The 19,644-nt window shown below is 42.4% G+C and overlaps 1 protein-coding gene across 1 annotated transcript in view; it reads left to right on the forward strand.

Moving 5' to 3' along the window:
- The window catches only part of hsd17b4 (hydroxysteroid (17-beta) dehydrogenase 4), an 80,667-nt gene that overhangs the window by 22,837 nt on the left and 38,186 nt on the right, over nt 1–19,644 (forward strand). Inside the window, exons 8-11 of the mRNA XM_034170626.1 lie at nt 7,895–8,082; nt 12,468–12,559; nt 12,677–12,701; nt 12,811–12,939. Coding sequence (XP_034026517.1) covers nt 7,895–8,082; nt 12,468–12,559; nt 12,677–12,701; nt 12,811–12,939 — 434 coding nt within the window. The remainder of the gene's footprint in view (nt 1–7,894; nt 8,083–12,467; nt 12,560–12,676; nt 12,702–12,810; nt 12,940–19,644) is intronic.

The following is a 19,644-nucleotide window of genomic DNA, read 5'->3' on the forward strand; positions in this document are numbered from 1 at the left end:
ACCTCCTTCCCCTGACTATGCCTTGATATCCTGTCCATGAATATCACAAACAGGATTGGTGACAAGTCGCAGCCCTGGCAGAGTCCAACCTCCACCGGAAATGAGTCTAATTTACTGCTGAGCCCCCAAACACAGCTCTCACTTTGCAAGTACAAAGATTGGATAGCCCTGAGAAGGGACCCCCTCACTCCATACTCCTGCAGCACCTCCCACAGTATCTCTCGGGGTACCTGATCATACGCCATCTCCAAGTCCACAAAACACATTCCAGTGCATTTGCGGTGATTCCAACATCACTTTGCCATTTACACCAAGCATAACAAAGTAAGGCAAAGGTGTATTTATTCTTTTTATTAATTGTGAATGTGTTTTGGATGCAACATGAATTACACAGTTTAGTGTAATTCATTAGCTTTCATTTAGCTTTCAAAAGCAGTGTGCTGGAACCTGGTGCATTCCTATTTAGATGTCAAAGAAGAGAGGTTTTCTGTCAGGAAACTGATCTGCATGCACACGAGTGGCTCCGTTACAGGGCAACAGAAATCTGGTTCAGCTGTCTGAGGTGAAGCAGGTGCGAGCACCTTTCCCCTGCAGCACCTACGTCTTTACCCTTATTCCATCAACCAGAATTCCTGCCCATACAGCCGCCTGTGGCCCATCTTGGTGCTTCCTGCCAGCAAACATGGGGAGGAAGAAAGCCAGCATAATCAAGGGGTGCAAACTAGAATTACAAAAGTTTTGTATTTTCTGATTTTTTTTTTTTTTTACTTTAATTTTGTTTTGAATGTTTACTTTCAATTGATTTTAGTTTGAGTGAGGAGGTGGAATATACACATTCCTGTGTATACATGCACAGTGAACGTCAATACTGCCAATACAAAGTATATCTGAACATGTGCGTGCATCTGAGACCAGCTCTGCGTCTGACTCTCTACACCCAAGGCAAATCAAAGAGAATAATGTGATTATTAATAATCAGATGACAAAACCTCTTAAATCATTTGAAAGTCAGTTTTAAGCAGAAACGAGGCGATAATTGATGAGTCGCTACCAGGGTTGGGAGGGTTACTTTAAAAATGTATTCCGATACAGTTACTAGTTACCTGTTGAAAAATGTAATCAGTAACGTAATCCAAGTACCATAATATTAAAGTAATGTAATTTGATTACTTTCAATTACTTCTGGATTACTCCAGTATCAGATATGCTAATACAGACAAAAGAAATTAAATAGAAATAGTCTTGACTACATAGTACAGTTTATTAAGCAAAAATAAAACTTTCTTTTACATGGCATGCTCTGTTTTACTTCACATTATGAATTAAGAGCACCCACAATATTGTTTTAAACACACCCAGTGTTCACCTGCTAAATTTTCAACAAATAATGCCAAACAAATGAAGGATAATGAAAACCTAGGCGTGTGCGGATGAATTTGTAATTAAAAGTGGCTTGCAGAACAATTACAAAACAAAAAAAGTCTACTACTTGTTCAGTAAATTCGCACCATGTTTAACATATCAGTCCACTTATTGAACTTTCAAAATAAGAACAACAGCATAATGAAAACCATTAAGTAAATACTGTCAATAAGGAGGCGTGATCGCCATTTTAATTCCGGATAAGTTAGTGATTTGCGTGCATAGATATTCAAGAAACAGGTGGAATATGCCAGAAAGATGCGCATGTTGGCAAAGCCACAAAGGGAGGAACAAGGGAGACAATATTTCCTTCCATAAGTAAGTGGGTTTGGTTATTCTTGTCACTTTGTCCGTGATATTTGGATGATAAACAGCTGTATGTTTCCTGCCGTGTTGCCCGATGACACAGACCATTAACTCTTCACTTATGTCTAGTTGATATTTTCCACTGCTAGACCAATGTCTAGTTAAAATACTTGTCGTTAGTGATTAAAATTGTTCGACAAGACTGAGGATTTTTTAAAATTTGCACCTTAAAATAATGAGATTATAATGACCTGCGCTGTGCCGCCCACAGTCACACCCACACATAGAGATGTGTACCCACACCACTGACTTCATGAATGAAGGATAATTGTGTAAAAATATAATATGTATATAAATGTATTGTAATGGTTTTAGGAGCTGCGCTGCGTCGAACAGCAGCTGCAGCTGGACGCCTCAGCTCAGCAGCTAGAACAGCGCAGATCCGTGTAACGTTCAACACTAATATTTGAGAATGTGTGTGTGTCCGAGTAAGTTTAATACTTTCCTGACATAATTTAATGTAATTTAATTTTACTGGCTCAATATCCAGGTCAAAATGGCATTTTTTAACACGTATTTTGCAAGCATTTTTCTGAGTGTGTCCAGTCGCGGATCACCATTGAAAATGCATTAACATCCGGGTACTTCATCAATATTTTGCCCGGTTAGGAGACGTCATGTCGCTGTTCATGAAGGGACATTTTTGTTTCAAAGAAAAAAAAATATTATACATACAGATAACAGGGTTCTAGCTAGGATAAAATTTTAGCATAGTGGTAATGTCGAGGGAGCGAAGCGGTGCGGAAGGGGGGAAGCTTTTGAAAATTCAAGCTAAAAATTGGCCATTCTAGGGGTACCCAAAGGGGAAAAGCCAGGTACGACAGCCCAAGTCCCTTAATCATGTCCAGAAGGCTGGGGAAGTTTGTTGAGTGGGCAATCTCATTCTGGGTTAGCCAGTACATGGCCCTCAGTGAGGCAGTCGGAGTCCGTGGACATTTTTAAGTCAAGACTTAAAACCTATTTTTATTCTCTTTCTTATGAGTAGTTTTTATTTTGTTATGTTTTATTCTTTTACTTCTGTTTTTAATTAGGTATTTGAATTTTTTTTTATTTATTTATTTACATTTTTTTATGTTGAACTGTTCTGTGTGACGCGCCCTGAGATTACTTTTGTTGTAATTTGGTGCTTTATAAGCTGATTAAATTGAAATTGAGCAACATTTTATTGAGTCTTAAAGTAATTAATAATAATAATAATAATAATAATACATTTTATTTGTAATGCACTTTACATTCCATGGAATCTCAAAGTGCTACAGAGCAGAGACTAAAAACAAACAATGTACATGGTCAAAAACAATAAAATATATTCATAAAACATAACCACACAATAAAATCAAACATTTTAAACATTTTAACATTTTAAAAGGCCCTTTTAATTAAAAATGTCTTGAGGCCTTTTTTAAATGCCCCCACACTCTGTGGGGCCCTCAGGGTCTCTGGAAGGGCATTCCAGAGCTGTGGGGCGACTACCTGGAAGGCCCTGTCTCCCATGGTGGAGAGCTTGGATCTGGGCTGGTGCAAGCGGTAGGTGGATGTGGTGGAGCGGAGGGTTCTTGGGGCGATGTGTGGCGTGAGGAGTTCACTAAGGTAGGCAGGGGCAGTTCCATGTATGCATTGGTGTGTAAGGAAACAGAGTTTGTACTGAATTCTTTGTTGAATGGGCAGCCAATGAAGGGATCTGATGACTGGAGTGATGTGGTCATATTTGCGCCTCCTCGTCAGGACCCGGGCAGCACCGTTCTGAATGTGCTGCAGCTTTTGTAGACTTTTGCCGGGGATCCCGATGAGGAGGGCATTGCAGTAGTCCAATCTGGAGGAGACAAAGGCATGGATCAACTTCTCTGCGTCGGATTGGGAGAGGGAGGGGCGGAGTTTTGCGATATTTTTAAGGTGGAGGAAAGAGACCTTGCAGAGGTGACGGATGTGAGAGTCGAATGTGAGATGTGAATCAAATCTGACACCAAGGTTTGTAACGGATGAGGACAGGGAAATGTTATGGTCAAAGATCGAGATACTGTTTAGGTTTGAGAAGGACTGGGTTTGGTGAGGGGTACCAATAAGGATGGCTTCTGTTTTGCTACTGTTCAGTTGAAGAAAGTTGTCAGCCATCCATGCCCTTATCTCCTCCAAGCAACAGTGAAGTGCAGATGGCAGAACTGTGGTGGGAGTGGGGTCCATTTTTATATACAGCTGTGTGTCGTCTGCGTAACAATGAAAAGAAACCTTGTGTTTATTGATTATCTGACCGAGTGGGAGCATGTAGATAGTGAAAAGGGTCGGCCCAAGGTTATTTGAGATTTTTAGTGAGAAATATTGGGACCTGGCTATGGCGAGTGCTCTGGCGTATGATTTTTGATGATCGCGGTAGGCCTGTTTGAATACTTGTAAGCCACTGGAGGTGTATTTCCGCTCCAGGGCACGGCCAGCGGTTTTCATTTTGCGGAGCTCAGTAGTGTACCAGGGGGTTGACTTGGAAAATGTACTGTTCTTGTTTTGATTGGTGCATGAGACTCAAGGATATTGTAGAGGCTAGAATTGTAATAGTCAACAGATCCATTAACTGATGTGAACTGTGTGACTAGTGAGATGTCTTGTATATCCTGGATAAAAAGGTTGCTGTCTATTGCTTTTATGTTTCTAAAATGGATTTGGCGTTTTGTTTTATTGTATGGGCCTGCTAAAGGCAGTTCCATGGAGATGCACTTATGGTCTGACATGCCTAAGTCATTTACTTGCAGGTTGGTAATGGAAGCACTGTCTGTAATAACCAGATCCAAGGTGTAACCTTTAGTGTGAGTGGGTACTGTGACGTGTTGTGTGAGATGCAAACAATCCAGGAGTTCAAGGAATTCTGCAGCAGGACGGTTTGTGGGGGGGGTCTATGTGCAAATTGAAGTCTCCCAGTATAAGTGTATTATAGGTTATTGCACAGAGTGATGTAAGAAAATCCTGCAATTCATTAATGAATCCAGGGTGTGGTTTTGGAGGGCGATAAATTCTGATAAATTAAACTTTGGACATAATAAACTCTACATGGTAGATCCTTGATCTCTGGGCATAAACAGAAATAAAATCTGTTAGTTTTTGTCAAAAGCATTTCCTTTCAGACATTATTATTGGAATGACTGTATTTCCATACCTATGAGCTGAGCTCTTGCAGATGTGCTGCAGGTCAGGTTTATAAAGAATGCAAGTCGTCTCATTTTGGGAGGAAACGTTTTATTCGATTGTAGTTTGTCTGTATTGCAACGTTTGTAAGAGGTGTCATTTTATTTAAAGCGGCGATTCGTTTTGAAGTTATTAATTCCGAGTGGACTCTGTCTCAACAGAGAGCCGCGCAGCGTTTGAAGCTGTGACAAAACGGAGGCTGATTTTCGTTTCTCAACTGCAACAAGACCAGAGTCCCAGTTACTGACTTTAATCTACACAAAAGTGACTCATGATATTTTAATGGCTTTCAGAGGGGTTAAGAAGCGGACTTACCGCTTCTGAAGAGCAGCGAATCAAAGAGCCACGAGCATTGCTTCGATTCACGCTTCAAACTGGAGTCCTGCTGCAGAAACGGTTGATTACAGACGCTGTATTGAAAATCGTAACGGTCCAAAATAACCGTAATGGTCCAAAAGTATAGCGTAACGGGCCGTAACGCAAGTTTACACTAGCTAGAACCCTGGATAATATCATAAAATGCATTAAAATTGTAATCCTGCGAAGTAATCCCCATTTTTACTAAATATACAACCTCTGGCAAAAATGATGGAATCACCGGCGTCGGGGGATGTTCATTCAGTTGTTTAATTTTGTAGAAAAAAAGCAGATCACAGACATGACACAAAACTAAAGTCATTTCAAATGGCAACTTTCTGGCTTTAAGAAACACTATAAGAAATCAGGAAAAAAAACTGTGTCAGTAACGGTTACTTTTTAGACCAAGCAGAGGGAAAAAAATATGGAATCACTCAATTCTGAGGAAAAAATTATGGAATCATGAAAAACAAAAGAACGCTCCAACACATCACTTGTATTTTGTTGCACCACCTCTGGCTTTTATAACAGCTTGCAGTCTCTGAGGCATGGACTTAATGAGTGACAAACAGTACTCTTCATCAGTCTGGCTCCAACTTTCTCTGATTGCTGTTGCCAGATCAGCTTTGCAGGTTGGAGCCTTGTCATGGACCATTTTCTTCAACTTCCACCAAAGATTTTCAATTGGATTAAGATCTGGACTATATGCAGGCCATGACATTGACCCTATGTGTCTTTTTGCAAGGAATGTTTTCACAGTTTTTGCTCTATGGCAAGATGCATTATCATCTTGAAAAATGATTTCATCATCCCCAAACATCCTTTCAATTGATGGGATTAGAAAAGTGTCCAAAATATCAACGTACACTTGTGCATTTATTGATGATGTAATGACAGCCATCTCCCCAGTGCCTTTACCTGACATGCAGCCCCATATCATCAATGACTGTGGAAATTTACATGTTCTCTTCAGGCAGTCATCTTTATAAATCTCATTGGAACGACACCAAACAAAACTTCCAGCATCATCACCTTGCCCAATGCAGATTCGAGATTCATCACTGAATATGACTTTCATCCAGTCATCCACAGTCCATGATTGCTTTTCTTTAGCCCATTGTAACCTTGTTTTTTTCTGTTTAGGTGTTAATGATGGCTTTCGTTTAGCTTTTCTGTATGTAAATCCCATTTCCTTTAGGCGGTTTCTTACAGTTCGGTCACAGATGTTGACTCCAGTTTCCTCCAGTTTCCTCCCATTCGTTCCTCATTTGTTTTGTTGTGCATTTTTGATTTTTGAGACATATTGCTTTAAGTTTTCTGTCTTGACGCTTTGATGTCTTCCTTGGTCTACCAGTATGTTTGCCTTTAACAACCTTCCCATGTTTTTTGTATTTGGTCCAGAGTTTAGACACAGCTGACTGTGAACAACCAACATCATTTGCAACATTGCATGATGATTTACCCTCTAAGAGTTTGATAATCCTCTCCTTGGTTTCAATTGACATCTCTCGTGTTGGAGCCATGATTCATGTCAGTCCACTTGGTGCAACATCTCTCCAAGGTGTGATTACTCCTTTTTAGATGCACACTAACAAGCAGATCTGATTTGATGCAGGTGTTAGTTTTGGGGATGAAAATTTACAGGGTGATTCCATAATTTATTCCTCAGAATTGAGTGAGTCCATATTTTTTTTCCCTCTGCTTGGTCTAAAAAAGTAACCGTTACTGACTGCCACAATTTTTTTTCCTGATTTCTTATAGTGTTTCTTAAAGCCAGAAAGTTGCCATTTGAAATGACTTAAGTTTTGTGTCATGTCTGTGATCTGCTTTTTTTCAAAAAAATTAAACTGAATGAACATCCTCCGAGGCCGGTGATTCCATAATTTTTGCCAGGGGTTGTACCTGTAATCTGAATACGTCTTTTTTTCTGTAATTGTAGCGGAATACAGTTACCTTTTTTTGTATCCTAATTACGTAACGCCGTTACATGTATTCTGTTACTCCCCAAGCCTTGTCGCTACTGATGCTCCAAAATGACATAGGCACAGCAGCAGCACGTCAGACTCAGATGTGCTGCTGTGGCGCTCTGATCGGTCTCAGTGCGGAAGGTTCCCTGTTCAAATCCCACCTCGTCTACATGTCTCCATGTAATGTGGAGTTTCAGCATTCAACATGCAGATCCACTTTGGATCCGCTGTGGCAACCCTAAGTGAAAACAAGGGAGCAGGCAAAGGGTTTTACTTCGCCCATGGGGGTTTTGCTTCGCCCATGGTTGCGTTTACATTTGCTGTTTTAAATTATGTGAGTGCTGGGTGTGAAAATGACAGCTGAATTGGTTTAAAAACTAGCAGAGACACTTGTGCACTGCTTTGCTTTGAATGCATATTTTTCCTGTTTATTAAATCCTGTGTTTACAATTACATGAGTAAAATATACTGTATGCATGGTGTGATTATGTGTTCATGGAATAGTGCAGCAGTTTGTTAGATTATGCATGTATGGAGCTGACAGCGCTACATAGCTTTCCCGGTCATTCTGCTTTAATACTGTCTTATTGTTTTGGGATGTCTGTGGCCAGAATCATCATGACGACTTCAGCCGCAGGCATCTATGGTAACTTTGGTCAGGCAAACTACAGTGCTGCCAAACTGGGTTTGTTGGGCCTTGCAAACACCTTGGCCATCGAGGGAAAAAAGTACAACATCCACTGCAACACTATTGCTCCCATGGCTGCATCTCGGCTCACTGAGTCCATTTTCCCTGCAGGTAGGCAAAGAGATTAAAACACTTGAGTACATTATTGTTAATATACTGTGTTGTTACATGTCATCATTTGGGTCTTCAGTCTTTTTTCATCCTTTAGAGCAGCTGCCTCATGTAATGGTCATCCAGTGTGGATGAACAAAATTAGAGGAAATGACAGTCCCTCTGTTCAATGTGCAGATTTGTCATTTGATATTCAGTCATTGTGTTTGTGCTGTTCCAACAGCCATGATGAAATTACGTACCCTGCAAGAGCTATGAGCATTTCAGTGTCTCAGTTTTTTATTTAATCAGGTGATTCTGGACAGCTTATTTTTGCTGTAGGAGTTAGTAGTGCTTCGGAGCTTTCATAGAAGTTTTAGTAATCATTCCTATGAAGTATTTATATTGTATAGTATATTTAGAGTTGGTTTTGCTGCCGTTTCCTGACAGTTATGAAAATGAGGACCTTCTAAGTGTGCAGAGAGCAGAGTTTGTCTTGTTTAATTGTGACATGCAGCGAGATAGTACATAGCTATTTACTGTAGTTACGTTGAGCTTTTGGCAGTACATCCAACTGGCCTCAGCTGTTCTAAATCCATGGCAGGTCAGAATGTCCCAGTTCTTACGTGGTCAGCATGCTTGCCATACATGACGCCTTCAGAGTATTTTGGCGATGCTCTGGGTTTGAGCCTACGGAACTGTTTTCCAATTCTCACCAGTGTGCAAAAGTGTCTCACGGCGATAGAAGGGTGTTCCAAACTCACAATCAATGCTTCTACCAATGTGAAGTAGATGTGTTGAGCAGCTCCATGCAAACAGTAGTCAAACCAGGTGTAAATGTGCGAGTTCTGCTTGACAGCCCACATTTGTGGAATGTTTCTGACTGAGACAGGCAATTTTGTTTCCCCAGATGAGTTGAAATTAAAAGGAAATGAGTCTACTGAATACATTTCACTCAAGAGTTTTTCAGTGATATAATTTATTATTAAAATTGGTTGTGTTCTCTTTTAAACTTTTGGGTAGAGTATTTCTTTAAACTGAAGGTAATGCAACCTTAAAGGCAATGTCACACTCGTGGGGAACTTAGACGTATTTCACAGCAGTACGAACAGTGATTGTCTGCAGTCTGTCGTGCCAAGAGTGCAACTGGTCATACATTTTCTAAGTGCCATGCAAGCGGTGTTAGGTGTTCGTGAGTGTCACCTGGAATTTGGCCCGCACCTGCCACGAGAGGGTGCGATAGGTTCGCACAGCACACACTTTGTTTTTCAAGTGCTTGTGTGCACAAATAGTTGTAGCAACAGGTGTACGAGGCGTTGGTGACAGGGACGACATTACACGGTTTGCACACAATTTCTGCATCATGCGCACTAAGTGTGTACTTCGTGAAGGGGCCCTAAAGTTGCATAGTCGAAGAATGTCAGTACACGCAACACTGACATGAGCTACATTGAATTTATTTTCATTTATATAGCACCAAATCACAACAAAGTTGCCTCAAGGTGCTTCACACAAGTAAGGTCTAACTTTACCAACCCCTAGAGCAAGCACACAGGTGACAGTGGTAAGGAAAAACTCCCTCTGATGATTTGAGGAACAAACCTCAAGCAGACCATACTCAAAGGGGCGACCCTCTGCTTGGGCCATGCTACCGACACAATTGACAAAATTAATATACACAGAATTTTGGGAGTCCATGCTAGTGCACAGGACAGGAGGCTTGCAGAAGAAGACACCACTCCCATCTCTGGATGGAGCCGCACCTCAAACAGAGAGAAAAAACAGAATCAGGCATCACAAAGACAACAAATGCAGTATAATTTGTCAGCATTAAAAACAAAACAAAACAAAAAAAACGGAAGAAATATTAAGGTGATCGCCGGTCACGAGCCCTAAGCTTCACTAAACTTTAGATAAAGTTGAGGCCGTGGCCCGCTCTCTTTACTAATAAATGAATTTAAAAGGGTAAAAAGCCAGTATGCTAGCCATACGAAAGGGAAAATAAGTGCGTCTTTCAAGTCTGGACTTGAAAGTCTTTACAGAATCTGACTGTTTTATTGGTGCAGGGAGATCATTCCACAGAACAGGGGCACAATAAGAGGAAGCTCTGTGACCCACAGACTTTTTATTCACCCTAGGGACACAAAGTAGTCCTGCACCCTGAGAACGCAGAGCCTGGGCCGGTACATAGGGTTTAAGTAGGTCAGTTAAGTAGGGAGGTGCTAGTCCGTGAACAATTTTATAGGCTAGTAGCAGAACCTTAAAATCTGATCTCACAGAGACAGGAAGCCAGTGAAGAGATGCCAGAATGGGTATAATGTGGTCAAACTTTCTGCTTCCTGTCAAAAGTCTAGCAGCAGCATTTTGAACCAGTTGGAGACCCCTACTGCTGGAGTGCGGTAAACCAGAAAATAGAACATTGCAGTAGTCCAATCTAGAAGAGATAAACGCATGAATCAGGGTCTCAGCATCAGCCATAGACAGGATGGGACAATCTTCTCTATATTTCGCAAGTGGAAGTAAGCAGCCCTCATAATATTTCTAATGTGGAGGTCAAAGGACAATGTGGGATACAAAAATTACCCCTCTAGATCCTGCTATGATTTTTATGGACACCTCTGTGGAAACAGGCCACAGTCTCAACTGCCTCCCTGCCACATAAGCTGCACTATCACCATAGTGGATTTTCTGCACTAATTTCCCCGCTAAGCTACATTGTCAGTTATGTAGCACTAAACTATTCGGAACTAACAATACTAATAGAGGCACTAGCATCCATCCATTTTCTATACCTGCTTACTCCAATTAAGGCTGAAGCTTGTCCCAGTAGTCATATGGGGTGAAGCAGGGTACACCGTGGACAGGATGCCAGTCTGTCGCAGGACCACATATAGACAAACACATTCACACCCACACGCACACCTACAGATAATTTTAAAGTTACCAAGCCACCTAATCTGCGTGTCTTTGGATGTGGAAGGAAGCCGGAGCACCCAAAGGGAACCCACGCAAACATGGGGAGAACATGCAAACTCCACAAAACAGTGCTAACCACTAAGTCACTGTGCTGCCTTTTAAAAGATTCTACTCAATTCAACTCAGCCTTTATTTCTAAAGCACATTTAAAATGACAGCAGTCGACCAAAGTGCTGTACAAAAAAAGAAAAATGGACACCACGTTATGCCCAATCATAAGTAAATAATTATGTTAAAAATGACAATAATTCTAAATACAGGATTCGAAATAATGTATTTTTTTGGTAACCCACTGGGAATTATTTCTGGAAATGTTTCCACATTATGAATACTTAGCACGTTTGCAGCTATAGCTCTGTTGATCAGAGTATTAAGTGACAAATTAAAAGAATGGTCTTGTTGCCCCGTTGTAACATCTGTCGCACTGGGCTGCACCATCTGTCACAAATAGCTTCACATTCTAAGAGAAGGACTTGATTCCACATGTTGGCTTGCGTTCATGGGTGCATGGATGTCATCTGGCTGAACTATGCACCGCCATGTTTTAGTGGTTATGCTGTTGTCAGCTCACGTTGTTGAATCTCTGAGTCATTGTGGGCAAGTATTTGCCATAACAGCATGGCTTCTTTCCATCATATTTAACATATATATACTCTGTATAGCATGTGCTTTTTATCGCATGTTTTTTTAGCAGAGTAAATTATTATATACAGCACTTTATAGTCCTGTAATGCACACTGTCTGAGTATGGTGCCTTTTTTGTGAGAACAGACTGTCAGTACAATTTATAATGATGCCTGAAACACACACACACACAAGCCAGATGGTTCCATGGAAGGTGCTGACCTGAACATTGGATCCAATTTGTGGTTCAGTGTCTTGCTCAATGACACTTATCAGCCAGGGATTAATGGTCAACCTGTTCCACTACCTGAGCCACAGTTACTTTTCTGTTCCTGTGCAGTAATTCTATTTCCTAGTAATATTCCACTGTTGGTGAATGTTTAGATTTGAATTTGTACATGGGATGATGATTAGAATGTAATTAACACATTTTAGCGCGTATATGAAATGGCTGTTATTAATTTAGAATGGTACAAAGAGTGTGATGTTTGAACATGTTGAATCATCATATTGTACAGCAAGACTAGATATACACAAAAGAAAAGATTTATTTTTTCAACTTATTGTCCTTGTTAGTAATAATATGTAACTTTCTGCTGGCATTGCAGCAAAAAACCTAAAGATCTGAGGCTGAGCTGATGTTTTTAGTTCATGTACTTTTGATTTTAAATGGCGCATGTTATTGAGAAGCTGCATCACAGAGTAAAATTATTAAAAAAATTTGTTATTGAGTAGTTTTATGAACAGATGTATTTACTGTATGCTTTTATGAACAGATTGTTTACTGTATGCTTTGTTTTATTTAGACCTTTTAGAGAATCTGAAGCCTGAGTATGTCGCACCCTTGGTTCTCTGGCTAAGTCATGAACACTGCCAAGAAAGCGGAGGCCTGTTTGAGGTAGAGAAAATAATTTTTTTTGTCGTTGCTCTGTCACTGTACAGTCATACAGTAAACTTTGTACATTTTATTTATAAAGAGGAACAATGTCTTTTGCAAATGTTAATCCTGTTTTAGGTTGGAGGAGGCTGGATTGGTAAATGTAAGTACTGCTAATTTTCTTTACTAAAGTTTGAATGCATTTATGGTACTCTGTAGCCTGTATCTCAAAGGCATATGTGTAATTGTCTCTATTCTATTCATATGTGCAGTGCGCTGGGAGCGTACTAAAGGCCACATTGTGAGACACAAGAACCAACATATGTGTCCGGAGGCTGTCAGGGACAACTGGGACAAAATCTGTGATTTTACTGATGCCACCAACCCCAGCAGTATCCAAGGTCAGTATTACATAAACATGCAAAAAAGACCTCTGGACACTTAAAGACAAATTTAAACTATGTACTGATGACATGATAAAGTCTTGTAGTGAAATGATCTAAAGCTTATTGAAAGTATAATGCACTAAATCTTTGAATCATGTTATTCTTTTTTTTTTTTGTATTTATTTGTATTTTTTTTTTTTGGTAGAAAAGTTGTCATTGATTGCTTTATCATTATAGGCCCAGTCACACTATGATGGACAGAGCAAAAGGATTAATTACGTATTTAAATATATCGTCAGTCTCCTGTGGCAAATATTTCAGTCTCACGTGGAGTTGGGACGCTAATGGACAGATGACGTTGCATTTCCATGGAGTTCTGTGCTGAGCAGAAATATTTTCCCGTTTTACAGACAAATGCATTTGAGCAGAGTTTGGTGCTCTGAAAGCATGAAATTGTTTCCTCACTTGCACAGCTCTGCTGTGACTACTCTCTGGGGGGGGGGGCGTCTATTTCTGCCAGACATGGAGCTGCACTTACTATGTCTGTTCCTTCTCTGCTTGCTGCTTTTTTGACCAATCAAAACACCAGAATGAACAGTCAGACAACAGCAGGAAAATAAATGACATGCAGAGGACAAAATGGAAAAAAAAAACAAACCACGCAAGCAGCGGTAAAGTTCTCTGCCTGATATCCGCTCAAAGTTGTAAACACGCCAAAACTTTCATATGGACTTGGCAGATACCAGCTGACAAGGTGTGCATTTTGCGGATCGGAAAATTACTTTTGTCCGACAAAAATGAACACGACCTTATACATAGAATCAGTTCCTCATACATTTCCTTAGTGTAACTGCGGCTTGTAATTTCACTAAAGGACTGCATTTATATAGTGCTTTTCCATCTGCATCAGAAGCGCAAAGTGCTTTACAATTATGCCTCGCATTCACACAGACGCAATCACATACCCATGTCAGGGTGCTGCCATGCAAGGAGCTCACTACACACCGGGAGCAACTACGGGACTAAGGACCTTGCCCAAGGGAATAGTGGAATGGAATAGTTTTGACTGTGCTGAAGGCTTGGTCTGCAAAATAAAGGTCAAACAGTGTCGATGTCCATTGGATTCTATGACATGTGACATATGTTACGCCGTAACATGATAACTAAGCATGACACATGCTACACACTATTCCTTTTTCAAATTCTGTTAACGCAACCAATAATTTGCATCACTTTTTACCAAAATTAGAGCAACTTTAATTTTTGACCTCAGTACAAACTGAAATTGGCCATTGTCACCATTCTTGCTGTTTTTACCCCATAACTCCATAACATTTAGTCATATACCTTTTTATGCCCTGCGTGGCGCTTGCGCCGCGAGGCGGGGCATATAGCATCCGGGTTGTCCGTCCCTCCATTTGTCTGTCCGTCCGTCAGTCTGTCCGGCTGCAATTCCTTCGCCGCAACGTAGCTCAGCACCTATTGCTCGCAAAAACTTCATATTTGGTGGGTACATGCTTTGGAGGAGTACTTTGCATGGGTTTGAAGGCCAGTGACCTTGACCTACTTTTCAAGGTCACCAGTGGTCACAGCTGTCAAATCCTTCGCCGCAACGTAGCTTCGCACCTATTGTTCGCAGAAACTTAATATTCAATGGGTACATGCCTTGGAGGAGTACGTTGCATGACTTCGAAGGCCAGTGACCTTGACCTACTTTTGAAGGTCACCAGTGGTCACAACTGTTAAATCCTTTGCCGCAACATATACTCAACAAAAATATAAACGCAACACTTTTGGTTTTGCTCCCATTTTGTATGAGATGAACTCAAAGATCTAAAACTTTTTCCACATACACAATATCACCATTTCCCTCAAATATTGTTCACAAACCAGTTGAAATCTATGATAGTGAGCACTTATCCTTAGCTGAGATAATCCATCCCACCTCACAGGTGTGCCATACCAAGATGCTGATTAGACACCATGATTAGTGCACAGGTGTGCCTTAGACTGCCCACAATAAAAGGCCACTCTGAAAGGTGCAGTTTTGTTTTATTGGGGGGGGATACCAGCAGTATCTGGTGGGACCACCATTTGCCTCATGCAGTGCAACACATCTCCTTCGCATCATCCGTGAAGAGAACACCTCTCCAACGTGCCAAACGCCAGCGAATGTGAGCATTTGCCCACTCAAGTCGGTTACGACGATGAACTGGAGTCAGGTCGAGACCCCGATGAGGACGACGAGCATGCAGATGAGCTTCCCTGAGACGGTTTCTGACAGTTTGTGCAGAAATTCTTTGGTTATGCAAACCGATTGTTCCAGCAGCTGTCCGAGTGGCTGGTCTCAGACGATCTTGGAAGTGAACATGCTGGATGTGGAGGTCCTGGGCTGGTGTGGTTACACGTGGTCTGCGGTTGTGAGGCTGGTTGGATGTACTGCCAAATTCTCTGAAACACCTTTGGAGACGGCTTATGGTAGAGACATGAACATTCAATACACGAGCAACAGCTCTGGTTGACATTCCTGCTGTCAGCATGCCAATTGTACGCTCCCTCAAATCTTGCGACATCTGTGGCATTGTGCTGTGTGATAAAACTGCACCTTTCAGAGCGGCCTTTTATTGTGGGCAGTCTAAGGCACACCTGTGCACTAATCATGGTGTCTAATCAGCATCTTGGTATGGCACACCTGTGAGGTGGGATGGATTATCTCAGCAAAGGAGAAGTGCTCACTATCACAGATTTAGACTGGTTTGTGAACAATATTTGAGGGAAATGGTGATATTGTGTATGTGGAAAAAGTTTTAGATCTTTGAGTTCATCTCATACAAAATGGGAGCAAAACCAAAAGTGTTGCGTTTATATTTTTGTTGAGTGTAGATCAGCACCTATTGCTCACAGAAACTTCATATTTGATGGGTACATGCCTTGGAGGAGTACTTCACATGGGTTCGAAGGTCGGTGGCCTTGACCTAGGTATCAAGGTCACCAATAGTCACAACTGTCATATCCTTTGCCAAAACGTAGCTCGGCACCTTTTGCTCACAGAAACTTCATATTTGGTGGATATTTGCCTTGGAGGAGTACTTTGAATGGGTTCAAAGGCCGGGGACCTTTACCTGCTTTTCAAGGTCACCAATGGTCACAACTGTCAAATCCTTCGCCACAACATTGCTCGGCACCCATTGCTTGCAGAAACTTCATATTTGGTGGGTACATGCTTTGGAGGAGTACTTCAGATGGGTTTGAAGGCCGGTGACCTTGACCTACTTTCCAAGGTCCCCAATGGTTACAACTGCCAAATCCTTCCCCTAAAATTTGTTTGCTGCAATGTACCTCGGCACCTATTGCTTGCAAAAACTTCATATTTGATGGGTACATGCCTTGGAGGAGTACTTCACATGGGTTTGAAGGCCGGTGACCTTGACCTACTTTTCAAGGTCACCAATGGTCACAACTGTCCAATCCTTCGCCACAACGTAGCTCGGCACCTATTGCTTGCAGAAACTTCATTTTTGGAGGGTACATGCCTTGGAGGAGTACTTCGCATGGGTTCGAAGGCTGGTGACCTTGACCTACTTTTCAAGGTCACCAGTGGTCACAACTGTCAAATCCTTCGCCTGAAATTTGTTCGCCGCAATGTACCTCGGCACCTGTTGCTCACAGAAACTTCATATTTGGTGGGTACATGCCTTGGAGGAGTACTCCGCATGGGTTCAAAGGCCAGTGACCTTGACCTACTTTAAAAAAATTAGCAATAGTTGCATTTGTTTGAAGGATACCGACTTTTTATGGTCACTGTTGGCCACATCCTCTAAATAAATATAATGTCAATCTCCAATTTTTCCACTGTATATCCCAGTTTACATCAAACACATGAGGGTTCAACCAAATACCTACCCCACACATGTACATATTACTGCACTTTACATGGAAAATAGTACTGCACGCGGGGCATTTCATGATGAATGTCTGTAGTTGGAATATGATTGGAGTATCTTTTAATTTTGACCTCTGTGTAATTCTTCAATTGACCCCATCTGGCTGCCTGTTGAAAATTTAGGTGGTCAAGTAGGGTTTGTAAAAAGAATAATGTCTAAGGACTATGTGTGCCAATTTTGGTGCTCATTTCCCGAAATGAACAATTGTTAGAGTTTTCTGCTCCACTCGATGTCAGGGTTAGCAACCTAGCCACTGTGTAGCTTCCTCAGGGGCTTAGCGGCAGCTGCAAGCTGAAGTTATTGAATGATCATGCAAACACGGTTGGGGAACTAGACTGGTTGTTATCAGATGTGTTGCTGCACTTCTTTATAAATCCTTCTTATTTTGTAATATTACTGTACTAACTGGGCCTAGGAATTTTAGTCACCACTTAGCATAATATAATGTCTGTTTTATCAAGGATACGATAAAGTGGGATGGAGGAGTAACGTCTACGTCTCGGTTGTTAGTTGCTGAAGCAGAGACTACTCTTAAAACACTAAGATTTACAAGTTGGCCTTTGGCTTTTATACCTGTGAACGAGAGTTATGAATGTAACTACGGTTCTTTGAATTCCGGATGACCGCCAGAGGGCGGTGCTTTAGCACCTGGATAACTACATGTGCGCAGCACAGAGCCATTGGATGTGACCTGGGTGACGTCACTGGTTGTCTTTATATACCAGATGCACCCAGCGCTCGCTTCTTTTCGGAATGAACTCACAAGACTGTGAGTGACAAGCAACTCTGGCGGTCATCCGGAATTCATAGAACCATAGTTACATTCGTAACTCTCGTTCTATTTCATTCCTCCTGACCACCAGAAGGCGGTGCTTTAGCACCTGGATGACTTAATACCAACAAGGTCACGAAGAGTCATACTCACCTCGCATCAGCAGTGGGGAGTGGAGGCAGACAACACCGCCGAAGTCACCGCAGGAGGAGCAGCCACATTCAGTCTGTAATGGCGGGCGAAGGTACAGGACGAAGCCCACGTAGCAGCAGCACAAATATCACTCAAAAGGACACCTCTCAGTGCAGCCCAGGAGGTGGACACCCCTCTGGTGGAATGGCATGTAACCTTAGGAGGCTGAAGACCTCTGGACCTGTATACTTGTAAAATGGCATCCACGACCCAATGCGAGAGTCACTGCTTTGAGACAGCACAGCCTCTTTTGTGATCACCGTAACACACAAACAGGGCATCCGTTACTCGGATCTCGGCAGGCGCACTAATGTACTGCTTCAACATTCGGACAGGACACAGGGAACCTGAAACAGATAATCCTGGATCAGAATGCGGGGCATACACAGCCAAGGAAACTGGCTGGTTAACATGAAAGGTTGAAATTCTCTTGGGTAAAAAGGACGGATTAGGCCACAGCATAATCCCAGATCCGTCAGAATTCCATCACAAACAGTCCCCAGCGACTGACAGGGCATGCAGCTCTCCCACCCGCTTAGCCAAAGACAATGCAAGTAGAAAGGCAGTCTTCACTGACACCCATTTAAGATCAGCACTTTCAACTGGTTCGAAAGGTGATAAGCTTAAACCCTCCAGGACTAGAGGAAGGTCCCACGTGCAAGCCTTGGAGGCCGCAAACGTAGAGCACCTTTCAAAAAACGACACACTAAGAGATGTGAACCCACTGACCAGCCATCAACGTAGACGTGCCGGGCAGAGATTGCAGCAACATAAACCTTCAAGGTAGCGGCAGAAAGTCCTTTCTCCAGCAGTTCTTGTAAATATTTGAGGAGAATAGGCACAGGGCAATGCTCCGGGTTTAACTTTTGGTTCTCACACCACTGCGCAAACAGCTGTCATCTGTTGTCATACAAAGCCCTGGTAGAAGCAGCACGTGAATTAAGGATAGTCTGAACAACAGCCTGGTCGCAAGAACTTAACACAGAGTCTGGCCCCTCAACGGCCACAGATACAGTTGAAGGCATTCTGGGTGAGGGTGCCAAATCCTCCCCTGTAGCTGTGACAACAAATCCTTCCTCTCCGGGAGAGCCCAAGGTTCCCCCTCGAGGAGTTTGTAAATCATGGGAAACCAAATCCTCCCCAGCCAGAAAGGAGCAACCAGCAGCACCCTGTGGCTGCTCTGGTCTATCCTGTGCAGTGTCAACATTAGCAGCGGGAGAGGAGGGAAGGCATAAAGGAGGCAATCCGGCCACGGGTGGGCCAATGCATCCTGCCCCAGCGGGCTGTCTGGTTCCGAGAGGGAGTACCACCGTGGGCAATGTGTCGAGGTGCTTGAAGTGAAAAGGTCCACTTCCGCCAGATCATTTGGACCACAATCTGGTTCAGTCTCCACTCTCCCGGTGGTGGTTTCTGTCTGGAGAGTAAGTCCGCAGCGCTGTTCTGTACGCCGGGCAGATGAACTGCTCTGACACTTTGAAGGCGAGGCAAGGCCCATAAGAGAAGCCTCTGAGTTTCTGCCAATGAGTGATTGGACCTGGTGCCCCCCTGATGATTTATGTGATAGACTGTTGATGTGTTTCCAACCGGACAAGAACATGTCTTCCTCTCAGGGCCGGGAGGAAATGCTTGAGAGCCAGTCGCACAGCGCAAAGCTCCAGCACGTTTATGTGTTGGAGTCTCTCCTGAGGACTCCAGACACCCCTCACCATCCTGTGATTCCACACGGCCTCCCAACCTTTGAGTGATGCATCTGTAACAACCACCTCTCGGCAAGAAGGGACGAAGCCTAGAGGGACACCCTTGCAGATGAAG

The sequence above is a fragment of the Thalassophryne amazonica genome, chromosome 5, assembly GCF_902500255.1.
Source record: "Thalassophryne amazonica chromosome 5, fThaAma1.1, whole genome shotgun sequence".
NCBI lineage: Eukaryota > Metazoa > Chordata > Actinopteri > Batrachoidiformes > Batrachoididae > Thalassophryne > Thalassophryne amazonica.